This window comes from Acomys minous, assembly GCF_964271855.1.
Source record: "Acomys minous genome assembly, chromosome: 6".
Lineage (NCBI taxonomy): Eukaryota > Metazoa > Chordata > Mammalia > Rodentia > Muridae > Acomys > Acomys minous.
Genome location: NC_140487.1, coordinates 104186624 through 104203271, shown reverse-complemented (window position 1 = coordinate 104203271; position 16648 = coordinate 104186624). Strand labels below are relative to the sequence as shown.

The 16648-nt window shown below is 49.2% G+C and overlaps 1 protein-coding gene across 3 annotated transcripts in view; it reads right to left on the bottom strand.

Moving 5' to 3' along the window:
* The window catches only part of CSMD2 (CUB and Sushi multiple domains 2), a 573432-nt gene that overhangs the window by 221500 nt on the left and 335284 nt on the right, over positions 1-16648 (bottom strand). For 2 of the 3 annotated variants that reach the window (XM_084784630.1, XM_084784631.1), the window contains exon 13: positions 8835-9017. The exons of the other annotated variant lie outside the window; for it this stretch is intronic. In XM_084784630.1, coding sequence (XP_084640756.1) covers positions 8835-9017 — 183 coding nt within the window. The remainder of the gene's footprint in view (positions 1-8834; positions 9018-16648) is intronic. 3 annotated transcript variants of the gene reach the window in all.

Here is a 16648-nt window from a genome sequence, read left to right as displayed (position 1 = left end):
ACAAAGTAGGTGTTGCATGTTTCTGGTACAGAAGTATTTCAGTCACTTAGGGACATTCTAGAACTTATAATTCCCAGGCCCAGCGAACTGGAAACTTCTGAAAACGAGGCCAGAAATTTAGCATTTTTGAAATGTCCGTGAGTGATGTTAATGATGAGCTAGGTTCGGGGTCTGTTTTAGATGGAGCAGAGTCAACCAAGACTTCACCTTAACCCACAAAGTATTCGTTTAAACAACAACAACAACAACAACAACAACAACAACAACAACAACAACAACAAAAGTAGTGTGTGTAGTGAGGGCTAAGTAGGATCCACACTGGCCTGGTGCTTCCTCCTTGGACATTGTAATAGAAAGCATGCAGGGAGCATCCACCATGAGCATTTGCCTTCTCTGCCTCTGGCCAGCTCCAACACTTCATACTGATATTCCACGAATCTAATTTTTATCGCCAGATTCTAAGCCAAGCTTAGCTAGGCCAGACAACACACTGACTCAGCCAGTGGCTGAGGTATGGTGTGGTCCCTGAGTCAGCATCTGGTGGACTCGTGGGGAACATAGCTTACCCATAGGCCCATTCACTGTCCTTCCCTTGGTGGCCCCTGCCTGGTAGATGGATACAGGTTGCAGGGGAAAACTCTATTACCCAGAAGCCTCCTCTCCCCATGCCTATTCCAACACCAAGATAACAAGTGATTACGGGACCTACCCTGGGCTGGTCTGAGAGTGTTTACTCCTTCCTTGTACACACTGTCAATGCTGATGTGAGCCAGCTCTTTACCCAGAGTCAGTTCTCTCAGCCCTGGACTTTCTCAGCTGGGTCTTGCCTTATCCAGGTTGACCTCAAGGCACTGTGATGCTTCACATCCATGACCATCATGGCCACTTCCTGTCACCGCCACAGGGTCTCAGGTGGCCCACCTGCAGAACAGGCCATTCCGAACTCGGCACATCACCGCAAAGCCAGGCCACAGGTTCTCAGTGGCCAAGCTTTTGAGGCTGAGGATAGAGGGAGAGGGTACCCTGGAACTTCCCAAGTTCCTGACTTATGTCATTGGGTCCCCTGTGGTCAGTGGGACCTTTGATAGAAGCCTGGAGCACCGAGGACATTTCTTCAAGTTCAGGAAGCTGGCATAGCTCTCAGGCAGCTCCTGGCCCTACACAGAGCTTCTCAGGGGTGTTGTTCTCCACACAGAGCCTGACAGTGTCAGATCTTGGCCCATCCCAACCCTGGCTCTGAGCATTTGAAACAGTTGATTTCCCAGGGCTCTGGCTATCACGATCCTATTTTCCAGGCCAAAGGAAAGGACGTTTGAAATCGGAAAATTTGGGATCGCGGTGTTACAAGGAACGCCAGGTGCCAGCTATAGTTTGTTAGGAACGATGGAGGACAGACTTTGCCTGGGCATGGTGCATGGTGCAGAGGTGGGCAGGGGGCTGCAAAAAATCCACCTGCCAGTGAGAAGACAGCTAAGGAGCCGGGGCTGTGGTCTCTATGTAGCACACGACAGAGATGTTATATTTAGACAGATGCAAGTAGAGGATGCAAAAAAGACACACCAGTGCCTAGGTGTGAAGCCGCGCATTAGGGAAGCGTCTATTTTCTTCAAGTTAATTTATAGTTTAACAGGAGCGCACACGCAAAATCCCAATAGGCTTTTATTTTTACTCTGACAAAGTGATTCTAAAATTAATCCTGAACAACAAACAGATGAGAATAACAATGACTATTCTGAAAGAGAAAATAATTAAGGGAGGAGGGAGTCGCTCTCAGCTGTGCTAGATATTACAACGTATTATAAAACAACAATTAAAATTATTCAGTACCAGGGCCGAGACAGACACAGAGCAAGAGAACAAAGGGTGACGCAGGGAAAGAGACTTAGCTACATTTGAGGATCCGGAGCGTGATAAGACAATCTATTTCCCCCAGATCACAAGGGAGGAGAGTTCCTTTAAAATGATGTTGGAAGGCTGCCTAAGAGTTTGGACAATATTATACATTCATCCAAATAAACTCCAGATGGATTAACAAATTACAGCGTAAAAATCAAATCACTGACAAATAACTAAAAATAGAGCAAACCGTCTCTCGGATTCATGACAGAATGACAACTTTGTCAGCTTTGGAAAGAAACCACAAATATTGAGGGATCTGTCTACATGGAAATGTAAAAACAACTTTACAACACAAAACAGCAAAACACAAAAAATAATGAATATAAGATTGGTAAAGTGTGTGTGTGTGTGTGTGTGTGTGTGTGTGTATGTGTGTGTGTGTGTATGTGTGTGTGTGTATGTGTGTGTGTGTGTGTGTGTGTGTGTGTGTGTGCGCGCGCGTGCGCCACATGGGGCTTCTGTCCACACAACAGAATGAGCACCTTCCTACTGGAAAGGAAAATACAAGCCCCATGGACCTGCACACGAGGACCCAGGGCTGGATCCATGACTGATGCCCTCGTGTAAATGGAAATTCTAGGACCCCCTGACACCCCTTTTGGACCTCCTGCTCCAAAAGGGAGTCCAAGGCTCTAGCCAGACTTTATTACCACTGTACCCCATTGTCCCTCACTCATATGTCTTACAATCACTCTAGGAAACACTGCAGACCCAAAGCACTCAGGTTCAATGCAGGAAAGTAAACGTGTGCTTATGTGTGCATAGATATACATGTGTGTGCATGTGCATATGTCCAGATATGTGCTTATGCATGCTAGTATGTGCATGTGTATATGTACAGATGCATGCTTATGTGCGCCTTGTGTGCACATAGGTGTGTGCTTGTATGTGCATGAACTCACACACATGCTTGTGTTTATATGAGAACGCTCATGGAACATCTCCCTTTTGCACAGGCCTATGTATGTCCTATGGGCCCTCTGAGAACCCACTACTCCCACACAGGTATCTCCTTTTCCATCACAGCCCCAATTCTGCCCTGTTTTCTCAGGTCAAGTCTTCGAACAGGGATACTGTCCAGGCAATTGACCATTGCAGGCTGCTCAGCATCTGTGATGCTGTGATACTGTGACCAGTAAATGAGACTCAGACGCAAACCTAAATGTGCCTCCCACACCAAGGCCTCTTGTTGAAAAAAAAATGGCGCATAGGGACATCATCAGTTCACATAATTGTGTCTGTCTTCTACGGAGAGTTTCCGGGGTTAAGCCATGTGCCCCTCACTCCTGGGTTCATAGCCCTTACCAGAACCTTGGGGAATTCCCAGCAGTCAACTGATGCATGCTTTCGGGGTACATTCCATATATACTCATTAAATTCTCACATTTGAAATGGCCACACAAATATAGAGATTTAATGAAGCTGTCAAAGGTGACAAGCTACATCATATGTCACCTATGGGAAGAACGTCACAGAGTTGTTCTCTCTGGAAAAGTGAAGGCAGATGGGGGGGGGGGAGGTACACTTCTTGACAGGAAGACCACATGCCTAACAATCCTAGGCTAATAGATGTTACTCCTGACATTATAAATAGGTATAACATATGAGGAAAGTTACACAATCATATATATATTCATAGAGAGTTAGAAAAAAAATGCTCATTTACTGGCCTGGTCACTTGACTTCTGAAAATTTATCCTTGGAAAATAAGGAGAGGGAAGCCATATGCATGAAGACTTTCATTATAGCCTCATATAACATAATTGAACGTAAGTGGTTGCAGGAGTGTTGGCCCATTCACTAGATGGAATATTCTACTGATTTTAGAAAATGCAAGCATGCAAGACATGTAGCCACCTAGTAAGGTATGAAACACCGTGTGGACTTTGACACATAGCAGACAAAACGGTATGCCCAATGCGATTGAGACCACGAGAAAGACGTGAGCAGATGGCAAGGACAGATAACCTTCAGTGGACAAAAAGGATGGATCGATGCAAGAAACTGCTTTTCACTTAGGAGAGTGAGAGTGAGAGCATTTTATGTAAATTTTGAAAATTGTATTTAAATCATCCTATTTACAGAAGCTTTAAAAATTCTAGAATATACCAAAATCCTGTATTGGCTATTGTCCCCTGAGCTGTGGGTAGGTCTGGATATAGAGCTGTAGCATGTGGCATGGGCACAGGTCACCCTTGAGCCGGAGCAGGGTACTCCTACAGGGGTCACCCCCCAGGGCACTCCAGTTTAGAATGTGACTGGGAACAGGCACAGTCCCTGCTGCCACTGATTTTGTACATAGAGAGCTGGTTCAGGAAGCGAAGATGGATAGAGGGGTAATGGGCAGAAGGAACAAGAAGTGGAGGTGAGGAATCAGGTCCCTAACAGGAGTATGTGCTGCTCCCCTCAGGCCATGGACCCTTCCTTCACCGATGTGCTGCACTCGTAGGAACTGTGTTTACGTCCGGGGGAAACCAGCTTCCACATTCAAGCCTAGTACCTTATCCTAAGTGTTCTTTCTTTGCCCCTGCTTCTCAGTTCTGCCCTCAGATTCTGGGAATCTGATGCGGTGGAAAACAAACAGGGAGGAAATGTGGTTTCTGACTGCTGCTCTGTCAATGAATGGGTGGGTGGGTTCTCTCCCACCATGTGATGGCTGCACAGCCTCTGAGCTAGTGCCTTTAGCCCTGAACTTGGGTTTTTGGTCTATAGTCAGAGGGAAGAAACGCTCTGTGGACACTGTAGGGAAGAATCACATCTCCCCAGTGACATGAAACACACAGAAACCACCAGCCTCTTCCCTCCCTGCCACGCGTTCTCTCACCACCAAGACGATTCAAGACTAAGTTACCCTAGGGCATGGCTCTTTGTCTTGATTTCCACAAAGAGGAATGTCTGCCAGTGTCTGCAGATGTTTTTGGCTGTCCCAGTTGGTGCTTGGAGTGTGCAGTGCTGGTGCTCAGGGTGGTAGAGGACAGAGATGTTGCTAAAGCAATCTATAAGACCTGACAAAGTCTCCGGGACAAAGTTATCAACATTACAGAGACTGAAAAATCCGGAGTAACTAAACTTTGAACAGATGGAAAGGCAGCATCCTGATGGCCCTACGATCCAGTCCAGTCCTATCTCCAGCATGGAGAAAGGGCAGGCAGATGCCAGGAGAGGATTATTTCTCATAGCAACCCTATAAGGAGGCACCCTTCTTCCCTACCTTCAAAGCCAAGCTCAACGCCAGCATCCTCTGTGGGCATCTTCCCCCAAGCACCCAAGGGTTCAAGACTTTACTGTTGATGCATATTTTGAATTGCATACAGTCCAGGAGGCCCCACCTTCTCACTTCAGCCATGCACCCTACACATTAAGACCAGAGCAATTAGGACTCACACTTTCTTAGGGCTTCATGAGAAGGGAGAGGAGAGCTGAGTTCTGTGTGCTCCTGGCCAGGCTCTGGTGAGAGCTGTTGGGCAAGTTCTTGGAAAGTGGCTGCTAATGGACTGATAATTGGTTTCCTGCCTTCTTTATGAAGTGTGAAGTGCTCTGCTAAGCCTGTCAACAAAGCATCAAGGACTCTGCAAACCACCCTCCCACTTCCTTCCCACTATCTCTCTGGAAAGGCAGAGAATACCTCCTGAAGATGTGTTGAAGAGGCCCTGCAATCTCTGTTAAAGATGAGGCTAAAAACAAGCAGAGCACGCTAAGGCGGATGATGAGCTCCCTTTCCATGGCTCTGTCCTTAGGACAGCTGTGGTGAGCAAACTCTATCTAGACTAGAACAGCTCTGAAGCCCTATGCACAGGCACTTGGCAAACAAGCGACATGGCTGACTGGATGGAGAGTGCTTCTACTCTGGGCTGATATGGAGCAGTGGTCCTTGGAGAGGTGGACTGTCTGAGGAGGACAGGAGAGCGAGAGGGAAGGAACTGGCTCCGTGTGCTTAGCTGGAGCACTTCAACATGAGAGGCATCATCCTGCCGCGGCCCTGATGAGGAAAGCTGCCTGCTGAGGTCTTCTCAGAAAGCTGGTGGTGGCTCAGAAACCAGCGAGTGATGCCGAAACTTCTGCTCACCACAGAAAAGGCTGGGCAACATGAAGGTGGAGTGCATGTGTGCGGGTTTGGCAGGACAGCTCCCAAGGAAGGAGCCATTTTGAAGGACATGTTTCCACAGCAGTACAGTGCAGCGCTTCACACTTCCTTGAACAACCATTCTAAGACATTTCAGCCATCACAAGGATTTCCCTGGTCCCCTTCTAACGCCTATGAAAGAGAGAGCAGCTTTGCCTGGCTAAGTGCTGAGTTGATGTTTACTATGACTAATGTGGGTGTGACTCCCCAGATGAGTCGCCTTTTGCCAGAAGTGTTTTGGTGCGTGTGTATAAGAAACATTCTACGATGCAGACAGGCAGCAGACAGGCAGCCCCACCGTTTTATATTTTTATGGACATTTACAGACGCTGTCCCCTTTCTATTGATCAGAAAGAAACTGTGGCGTGCCTTTGATCTAGAGTCGGGAGCCGAAGCATTACGCAATGTGTGACCTGTGCTGTGATGGTCCAGTTTGGGACCAGTTTGCAAGCATTCACCGCGGAAAGTGTGGGGGGCCTCGCTTGTTACAGTTTTCTTTGGCTATTAATATGATCCCAGAGATGCAGCCACTGGGGAGTGAGAGTACGGGGGGGGGGGGCACTCTGTGAAGTCAGTAACTTCCTGGAGAGGAAACGCTCAGGCGGTGGCAGGGAAGCTCAGCGAGAGGCAGAATTGGGCCTCTAGACTTGGAGTCTTGAGAAATCTCATCATCAATCTTTCAGTACCAGGACCATGAGCTCCCTGAGAGCAAAGCCAGGACCTACGGAGCCATGAGCTGGGAGGCTGGGGATTTGGCAGAGAACAGACACATGGCAGCCCCTTCTACCCGTGATGTACAGAGAGGGGGATTGCTCTGTGGTGTCGAGTGTAGGGAGAGCTGATTCTGCCTGCCTTCCTCCAGTCAAGCCAACCTTGCTGGGACTCAAGGACCCAAGGGACTTCTAGACTCAAGCAGACACACAGCCCATTGTTGGAGATACCTGAAGATACATACTGTCCTCTTGCATCCCAGAAGTTTCCAGGTAGCATCTCCTGTCAGCTGCCAGAGGGCCAGCTTGGTAGTTCTTATTAACAAGTCCTGGTCTTTCATTCTTGCTCCAAACCCTAGAGAGCACAGGCTAGACCTACTGTTGCCAGTATAGCCCAGTCCTCCTCCTCTTAGCTACTTGTGAACAGAGTTCAGCACGCTGCTTCTGGAGAGGAAGGCCTGCTCTGAGGTCTTCTCTAAGGCTCTTAGAGAAGATTCTAGAAAAAATGTTCCAGAACTTATTCCTCAGAAGCACAGGGTCACGTATCTTCCTGGAGGCCTCTGATGGTTACCACTACCCTCGCTCAAGTTGCATTCTCTTTGCTAGCCATTTTTTTTTTTTTTTGGATTGTGGGGCCTGGGAGCTCAGTTTCCCCATAAGTACACCTCCTTCTGACTTTGATCATCCCAGGTTTCTGCCCATAAAGCTCACCTTCCTCCAGTGTTCCCTGACTCATTTTTATCAAGATGGATCTCAAAAACTAAGCTCCATATTGCCTAGGGGAAATCCTACAGTCTGGGACCTTGCCTTCTTAGCTTAGTTAGGCCCTCCAGGCTAGCAGCAACATGGCCTGTTCTGCTTCCCTCTGCCCAGCTCGGTTCTGTTGTGCTGGCAGAGCCTTTGGTTGCTTACTCTGAGCTGCACTGGCTACCCCTGATCCTCTCATAATTCTTAGTACTCTATGGGCCAACACTGGCAGACAATGTTTCCAACCTATATCTGGGAAGAGAGCTGGGCAGATATCACCACGCAATTTGATTCCCCACCCCCCCTACTAAGAGTTATTCCATGTGGAGCTAAGAGTGAGTTGATCTTTAACCCTCTGAAGAATTTTTACATAAACTAATCAGCCACAGAAGATGCTTTGTCAGACGAAGTGTTTATTTTTTAGCTCGGGCAGTACAATCCCTGTGGCGTGACCCAACTCACCCAGCCACTCTCGTCTCTCGTCACAGGGATGTCGACTGTCTCCTAGGTTCTCCCACCCCCATCTTCCCCAAAGACCCTCAGTCTGTGGCATACAGAATCCAGAGGCCCTGAGTTGTCCACTAAGGTGAGCGGAGGATCAGAGGGTCAAGCAGAATGCCCTTCCCAGAGAATTCAAGGAAAGAGCCAGAACAGTTGAGTGTCGAGAGCTAGGAGGAGAGGAGGTGACAGCCCAGAGAAGCTAGAACCTCAGAATTCCTGCTACCAACTGTGTCTGGCTTCCCTTTGTCACCACCAGCCCCTCACACCTAGAATCTCACTGTGATGGATGACTTTCTGATGTCTGGGATGCCGCAAAGTATGTCCAACACATACAAGAAGAAAGATGAAACAGACAAGTCCATTCTTCTCCCCCAAAAGATCAGCCCTGCAAAGAGCTGGAGCCCTCCTCCCTCCCTAATGCCACACGAGAGGCGGTGATCTTGGGAAACAAATCCCTCAAGGCCTCTCAGATCCCTGTAGCACTCCGAGGCTAGTACAGCGTCTCCCAACTCAGAGACATCTTGCCCACCCCACGTTAGCATGGTGTCACAGTGGTGACAAGAATACGGAGAGATGTCTTTGCCTGACCTTCGTGGGTCATGGTCAGCAGGCTCTACCTTGCATTTAAGGGTCACTGTTGGTGGTCATACTGTGTCAAAGGAGGTCTCCAAAGGGCAAGGGCTGTAGTCTACATTAGATGTTGGGAACCCAGACAGCCGTCTTTCTAGGAGCAGGAGAAACCACCCCAGATGGAGCTGTGGGTACCCACCGTAGGTTTTCAAGGACAGGGCCTTAGCTAGGGATCCAGCCTGCCTTTCCGGGGAGCCCATCAGTGGCCACCCCTGCTCACTTACACACACAGCCTGGCTTCTTAGCTGACCACTGGTTATTCTTTTGGCACGTGATTGATTTCTGCCCCACCAGCTCAAAGGCAGGCTGGCATTCAAACTTGAGCGTGTCACCATGGCGGAAGCGAGAGCCTTCTCTCCGGCCATAGGCAGGGATGCCAGGGTCCCCGCAACTGCCCTGTTCGATCTCTGAAAGACAAGAAGACAGAAGACAAGAGACAAAAAAAAGGTGACTTTGCGTCCGTCCCGGCAGTACATGATCCGCGCTTCATGTGCTGCTCTGTTGCCCTCCTACAGCGAATCAGGGCATGGGGGCTCATAAGTGCTGCGGAGCAGTGACCTAGGACAAAAGGGCCTTCCATTATCACATGCCTGTGACTCCGTGTCCACATACTGTACCTCAGCTACTTCGATATTTTCATTCATGAAAGGTGGGTCCTACCACTTTCAGATGTGAAATTTCCCTCGCAGGCTCATGTGTTTGAACTCTTGGGAGTCCCTGTTTGGTAGTACTGTTTTTTTTGGGGGGGGGCGCTGAGGAACTTCTGGGACAGTAACCTAGTTAAAGCTAACAGAAGCGGGTTGCTGAGAGGGAGCCTTGAGGGGCATCGCTTCTGATTCTGTTTGGCCCGAGCTCTTAGCCTCTTGCTCTGTCAAGATATGAGCTAGCTGTATCTCAAGCTCCGTGCCCATGGATGGAGCCCGATCAAGGTTGGGCACTCTCCTCATGACGTAATCCAACAAGATAAATCTTCCATCCTTTAATTGTATTCTGTCACAGACCTATTCAAGGAGCTAATATGTCCCAACATTTGGGGACATCCTGCCTGAGTTGTGCTTTGCATCTGACTGTGAACACTGGAGATTTTAAGAACAGTCCGCCTGAGCAGGGACAGCAAATGAGCGAGCGCACAGGCGAGAAGCAGCGGCCCTCTGCAGCCTGTCCTCCTTGCAGACCAGGGTAAGTGGGAATCAATACTAGCTGCCTTCTGACACAGAAGCACTTTCAAGATTTTTTTTCTCGTCGATTCAATTTGAGACAGTAGCAGATAATAAAAAGAAACAAACGATGTATTAAGTACACTTAAAGTTTGCTTGAGCCAATTGGTGAGTCATCCTCAGGAGTGGGGCTGACACAGCATGGCATGATGGGAGCCAGCCAGGACCCAGGCGTTTCAGGTAAGGTCCTGGCTGCATCTTTAGGGGTCCTTGAGTTGCCCTTTGCCCTGCTCTGTGGGGGGGGGGGGGGAGGGGAAGGGGCTGGTGGGGGAGCTCCATCTTGGGAGAAAGATGGCCTACTAGGAGACAGGAAGTCATTGAGAAAGTGTCAAGTGGTGAAAGGAGCCGATGAGAGACCTGTGGGTCAGTAGCCAAGGTTTCCAGAAGTCGCTGTGTGATTCTGCAAAACCCTTCTTGTTAAGAGCTGTTTCTCTGAGCGGATCAGATCAATTGCATATGCATAGGCTCCTGAGTGTCACAGTCACATTATCCCCCAAGCCAGGTCCTCTTGCTGTCTGGGGAGAGTAGGCAGAACGTGTGTGTGTGTGTGTGTGTGTGTGTGTGTGTGTGTGTGTGTGCGCGCGCGCGCGCGCGCGCGTGTGTTCCAAGTCAAACTCCAGGGATCCTGGAATGTAGAGATGAGATCAGTATGACCATGTGCAAGCACCAAGGAATCTTCAGTACAAGTCAGCTCACCCAAATCTCAAGTGTCTCCTGTCTCATCCTACACACACACACACACACACACACACACACAGGCTGAACTTACATGCATGCTCTTTTGCTGCAGCTGGCTTTGTGAATGCTAAGGGATAGCATTTGGGCCATACTGAAGCAGTCCAAGGGAGTGAGAGCTTGCTTCAGACCCCAGAGCTCCAGTAATACAAAGAACATGAAGAAGAACCCCACATGACAAAGAGATCTGAGGAAATAAGCAGCAGAACCCATCTTCTCTCTATGTCCCTCAACGTGCTCTCTGTGATGCAAGAACTGTCAGGGCAGTGACAGTAAACATGACCCGGTCTTTGAAGACAGAGCCCACATTTAAGACCTCCCTAGAGAGGTCCTGCCATACAAAATATACAAGGCTCGACTGGCTCAAGAGAGCATGCGTTTGGGGATGGGGGGTGCTTTTCTCAGCCCTCGCTGTGTTGCCAAATCTCTCTGTACATAACCACACCTGCCTAGTTTCTCCCTATCAGCAAGGCGGTGGCAGGCATATAGTAAGCACCGGCTGTGTGCTGGGGCCTGGGCCAGACACTGGAGGTGTAAACAGTGTCTGTCCACTTGGAGCATCCAGAGGAGGGGACATGGCATGGGGTCTCGGGCTGGAAATAGGGTGCAGAGAGCCAGGCACACAAAGCGTTAAGTGCCTCAAGGGCTCAGTAAGGCAGATTCTTTCATTGTAATTTATTCTGATGGCGGCTCAATCACAAAGCAATATAGTGTTCTTTTAAAAAAGCAGATCGTGATGATCAAATGTAACATTTAAAATCGATACTGATGCCAACCTTGCACTTGGATGGCTTGCCTGCTCCTTTTACCCTTGTCCTGTTATCTCAGCTTGTCGTCTTCAATTGAAACACTCATTAAAAAAAAAAAGCCATGACTTTTGAATGCTAATCTTGATTTTAAAAAAATATCGTCTTAAATGACATTTATCCTACAATTTGAGTTTGGGACCCCGGTCTCTCAAGCTGTGAGCCCAGCCTTGGGTCAGAGAAAGCTGTTTGGAGAAGGTGCTTTCTGTACTGAGGCCTAAGACCACAGAGGAGGCAGCAGTAAAAGGCCTGGCAGTGAGATGGAGAGGCAGAGCTCCCTGGAGGGAAGAAGCCAGGCTAGGCCCCAGATGCAGGATTGTATGGTCTATAATACACCTGTGACCAAAACAACAGAGTCATTATTGTTAAAACCAGCTCTCACTTATGGAAGTACTGACTTGCACACTGACTCCAGCCAGTGGCCACAGAGAGCGTTTTATAAATTAACTCATGTCCCCCTTATAGTGTCTCTAATGGAAGATACTCTTTTCTCTGATTTTAAGGGGAAGAAACAGGCATATGAGACTGCACAAAGCCACAGGCCTCAGAAGTGGTGGATCTGAGACCCAGAGACAGTGGCCTGCCTCCAGGGTCCTCACTTCTTGGGCACCTGCCCTTTGCAAGTTCTTTAAGCACTTTCTGCAAGGTGGCAAGAGATGAGGCTGGGAACGGCTCTGATGGGCAGGGCCATCCCATGAAAGGGAGTGTAGGATCTACGTGCCAGGCTGGACTTCAGGCGGTCAGTAATGGGAGCTGATAACAGATCCTACTTTACCTGGCAGGAGGGTATCCTACACTGGGTCCAGGCAAAGGGGATGGAGCGAACCAGGAAGATGTGAAGGGTCTGGAGGAGGAAGAAGCCATGGGCTGTGCCAAGGACAAGGATGCAGGAGTAAGGAAGGGTCCATGGTCTACCATACCTCCAGGTCTGGCCTGACCACGAGGGTGTGATCCACTCAGATGAGAACGCAGGAGACAGGAGACTGCATGAAGAGTCTCAGGGGTATGCTGAGCTTTAAAACAGCCACCAAGAAACAGCTCAGTCTCAAGTTTAGGTCAGAAGTGCAAAATCTGAAGATGTAACTCATACGGGAGCCAGAAGTATGAGACCAACCAAGCCAGGTGAGAAGAGATGTCGCCCCAGAATGGGACACGATGGACATGGTTTGGGGGGAGCTGTAGTGGAGTAGACTACAGCCCAAAGGTGAGTGTGGTCCACAGAGCTTGGAGGAGGATGAGCCGAGGAGATCAATAGGCAGAGAACTTAAAGGTGGGGCAGAAAGCAGAGGACTAAAAGGAGACCACTGCTGATGCTATGAAGGACAGTATTGTGAGAGCCAGTGCCCAATGGGAAGGGAGGAAGGCCCATTGCTGATGCTGTGCAAACAGTGTCATGAGAGCCAGCACCCAATGGGAAATGAGAATGGCTCGCCGCTGACTTTGTGAGGAACAGTATCATGAGAGCCAGCACCCAGTGGGAGGGAAGATGGCCCTACGGCAGGAGCAGAGAACTTTCAAAGAAAGCATTTCTAGACAGAGAGGGAACAGAGGAAGGGTTAGGTCATAACTCTTTAGGCAACCACCATTGGATGAAGGTTACAATAGTCTAAATATGAAATGAGCTTGGCCATAGTTACACTTCTGGGAAGAACAAGAGGAAGTGGGGATGCTGATGGAGACGGAATGGGTCAGAGGCTATGGAGTCATGACAAAGGGCATCTGGAGGCTCCAGAGGGAGAAGCAGCAGGGACCCTCTGCCTGCAGGCCAGCCAGCCTTAGTGACCAGGGCAGAGACACAACTTAGCGACAGGTGTGAACAAGGACAGGGCAGCAGTGGGTTTTCAGGTAGACAGCAGGAGGTCAAAGTCTTTAGTAAGAGTGAGGCATTACTACTGGGACAGAGGGGAGGACATCCTACTGGGACTCTAGATGAGAGAAGCATGGGAGAATAGCAAAGTAGAAGGATCCAGAGGGTCCTAGAAACCTACAAGAAGAACATTATGATAGGCAGATTTGGGCCCAGGGCTCCCGCTTAAACTATGGCACCAGCCAAGGACAATAGAGGCCATAAACTTCAAACCCCTACCCAGATCTAGCCAATGGACAGGACATTCTCCACAGTTGAGTGGAGAGTGGGGTATGACTTTCACACGTACTCTGGTGCCTCATATTTGACCATGTCCCATGGAGGGGGAGGCCTGGTGGCACTCAGAGGAAAGATAGCAGGTTACCAAGAAGAGACTTGATACCCTATGAGCATATACAGGGGGAGGAGGTCCCCCTTAGGCACAGTCATAGGGGAGGGGAGTAAGGGGAAAATGGGAGGGAGGGAAGAATGGGAGGATACAAGGGATGGGATAACCATTGAGATGTAACAAGAATAAATTAATAATAAAAAAAAAGAGTGAGGCATTAGTCACAGGAAGCAAGAATGGATTCTGACAAGACCTTTTGGAGCGGTCACTCTAGAGAACAGGAGACAGAAGCTCAGTGGACAGCCACATTCCTGTGGCCTTCTAATGATGGAGCCCACTCTCTTGCATGGACAGCACCTGAAAGCACTGCCGCCTGCCTTGCTCACACAGACACGAAAGGCAATGGTGGAACTGATTGTGAGTTGGATCTGAGGCTTCTACTACCACTGTGGCTGAGTGGTAGTCGGGGTTAGCACTTCCCCCCTCCCCCTTCTTCTTGGGCTTTTCGATTTATGATCCTAAACTGGCATCTTCTTTTATGACAGGAGTAGAGGGTAAGGATAGAAAGAAGGAGAGCAGGAGCTAAGGGGGGAGATGGCGGAGCCAAGACAGAGATAGCCAGTAGGAGCAAGGGGACCAACAAGAGAAAGAGCCAAAGGGTAAAGGACCTCAGAGCAGCTTGCGTGACCGGCAAGGCCAGAGGACAAGGTCCACCTCTGGGAGGAAGTGAGATCGAGATCTGAGAGACAAGGAGACATCAAGACTTGGAGTAAAGAGAGAGGGAGGTAGCGGAGATGCTGAGGAAGCAGGGGACTGGAGGCTGTGTGATGTTCAAGGAGCAAGCCATGTGGGAGAAGGGAGGGACGAGGAGCTCATGACCCTCCTCCAATGTGGTGCTCACCAAGTGTGAGGGAAGGAGCTGTTGTCCCAGAGGAAGTGGACGATGGTGATGTCAGCCTTAAGGAAGATGAGTGTAAGGAAGCATTTGCAAAGAGGGCCAGGTGTAGAGGGGTGGGCTCACTGAAGCACTCAGATCTGGCGTGGAGCGATGAGGAATTGGACATGGTGGGAGTTGATAACTGGGGAGCTAGTTCCATTCAGGGGGAGGATCTGGAGGCTAGTTTCCATCCTGGGCCTTCTCCACAAGCACCTTGCTCAACTGGGAACATAGAAACAGAGGCTCTGCTTGCTCACAGAAGCTTCCCATGGCCCCTCTGCCTAGAGGAAAGGACCCCTCTGGCCAGATACCAACCACAGCTGATTTCAGCACCCAGAATCACAAATAGATAAATGCAATTTTGACCTGGAGAAAAAAAATCAGTCTTGCAATTTTTCCTATCATCTGGTTTAACTCAATTTCACTTTGTAAGTATGTGCATCCTGCTACCCCCCCCCCTCCCCCGATCCTTTGGCCCACCAGAAGCAAGCCAGGAGACCTCAGATGTGGCATGTAAGGTGTCTCAGCATTCCTTGGGGACTGGCCTTGCCTCATTTGCTTTCCCCCTGCTGGGTTGTTTTAGCCCTGTCATCTGTGTTAGATACTCAGGTTTCTCCTCGTATTCTCCGGCTTTTCAATTTCTCATACTAAATTGGAATCCTCTTTTATGACAATGTCTGCACAGAAGGGCTGGTATCGTGTGTCTCTATATATTCTGAGCCCTTTGATGTGCTCTGAGAAGAAATACCCGGAGGGAGCTGGGGTGGGAGTTGGGGTGCTCAGCCTGGACTGCTCTCTGCTACCCCTCCAGAGAGTGTTGTTATATCTGCTTACTTCTTCATGGTGTCTCAACCCAAGCTAGAACCTCCTCTCGTGCTTTCCATACAAGACGCTTTGTGCAGACCACACTTAGATGTCACCCACCCCCTTTCTCTGCCTGCATACTGTTCTCTTCCTTTGAGGTGCCAGGTACCCCTTGTAGCCACTCATCTATGCATTCAAGAAGTATTCTACAGGTTAGACACTGGGGATAAAACAGTGCGATAAAAAAAGGGGGGGGGGTCAATATTATCCACCTGGCATCTACCACCTTGCTAGCTTAGTTCCCAACTGGACAACTTTCTTTTTACCTTCATGGTCTCCTTGCCCCTTGTCGCCCCACCCCTGGAGTTAAGTCCTGTGAAAGCCGACAAGCTTCGGCATCATGGACCTCTGTATACCTAGCACTCTGCCGGAAGTACAGTAGATGTTTGGTGCGATGCGCGAGATAGACCATATGTTTAATGCGCGGACGCGGCGCCAAATGCCAGGTGCGGTAGGCACTGAGGATCTGGAGCTGCCTGACCTCTGACCCCTGTGCTAGGAGTACTCACAGCCAGATGTGTGTGGGAAGGCTTCCTGTAGACTCTCCCCTCCCCTCTTGCTCCAACAGGACCCCTCTCAGCTGCTCTTCTAAACAGCCCGACATCCTGTCTCTCTAATTTTTCTGTCTTAATTCAGGCCTCATAACCTCCCAGTCTGGATGGCAGTAGCTGGCTGGTGGCCCTCTGCCTCTCTTCTCTATGCCATATTCTTTGATGTGGTACAAGATCATTGAAAACTTATTCTTAGGTCATATGGTCTCCTGCTCAGTTTTCCCACAGCTACCTAAAGTCTTCAAGCTAAGCCCCTACTTCTGCACATGTGGGGCTCTTGTCTCCCCTCTACCCTCGGTCTTATCTTTGGCCAGCACTCACCTTGGAATTTGCATGTAGGGAAACAGGGTGATTTGTGGGGAGGTGACATAGTCTCATGATGGCTGTGGGGCCACAGCATCTTGGACCTGAATCCTGGTTTTTGATACTATGTAGTAGGCCTGGATCACATTGTTATTTTAAAAAAAATCAGTGTGTTTATGTGGGAATATGCATGCCATGGCACATGCGTGGAAGTCACAGGACAAGCTCGGGTGGTGGTCCTCTCTTTTCACCTTGTTTGAAACAGTCTCTTTGTCCACTTCATACATCAGGCTCGTGGGCCTGTGAACTTCTAAAAAAAATATTTCGTTTATGCCTCCCATCTTGGCACAGAAATGCTTGGATCATAGACATGTGCTACTGTGTCCAGCTTTGCGTGGGTTACAGGGATTTGAACTCAGGTCGTAATGCT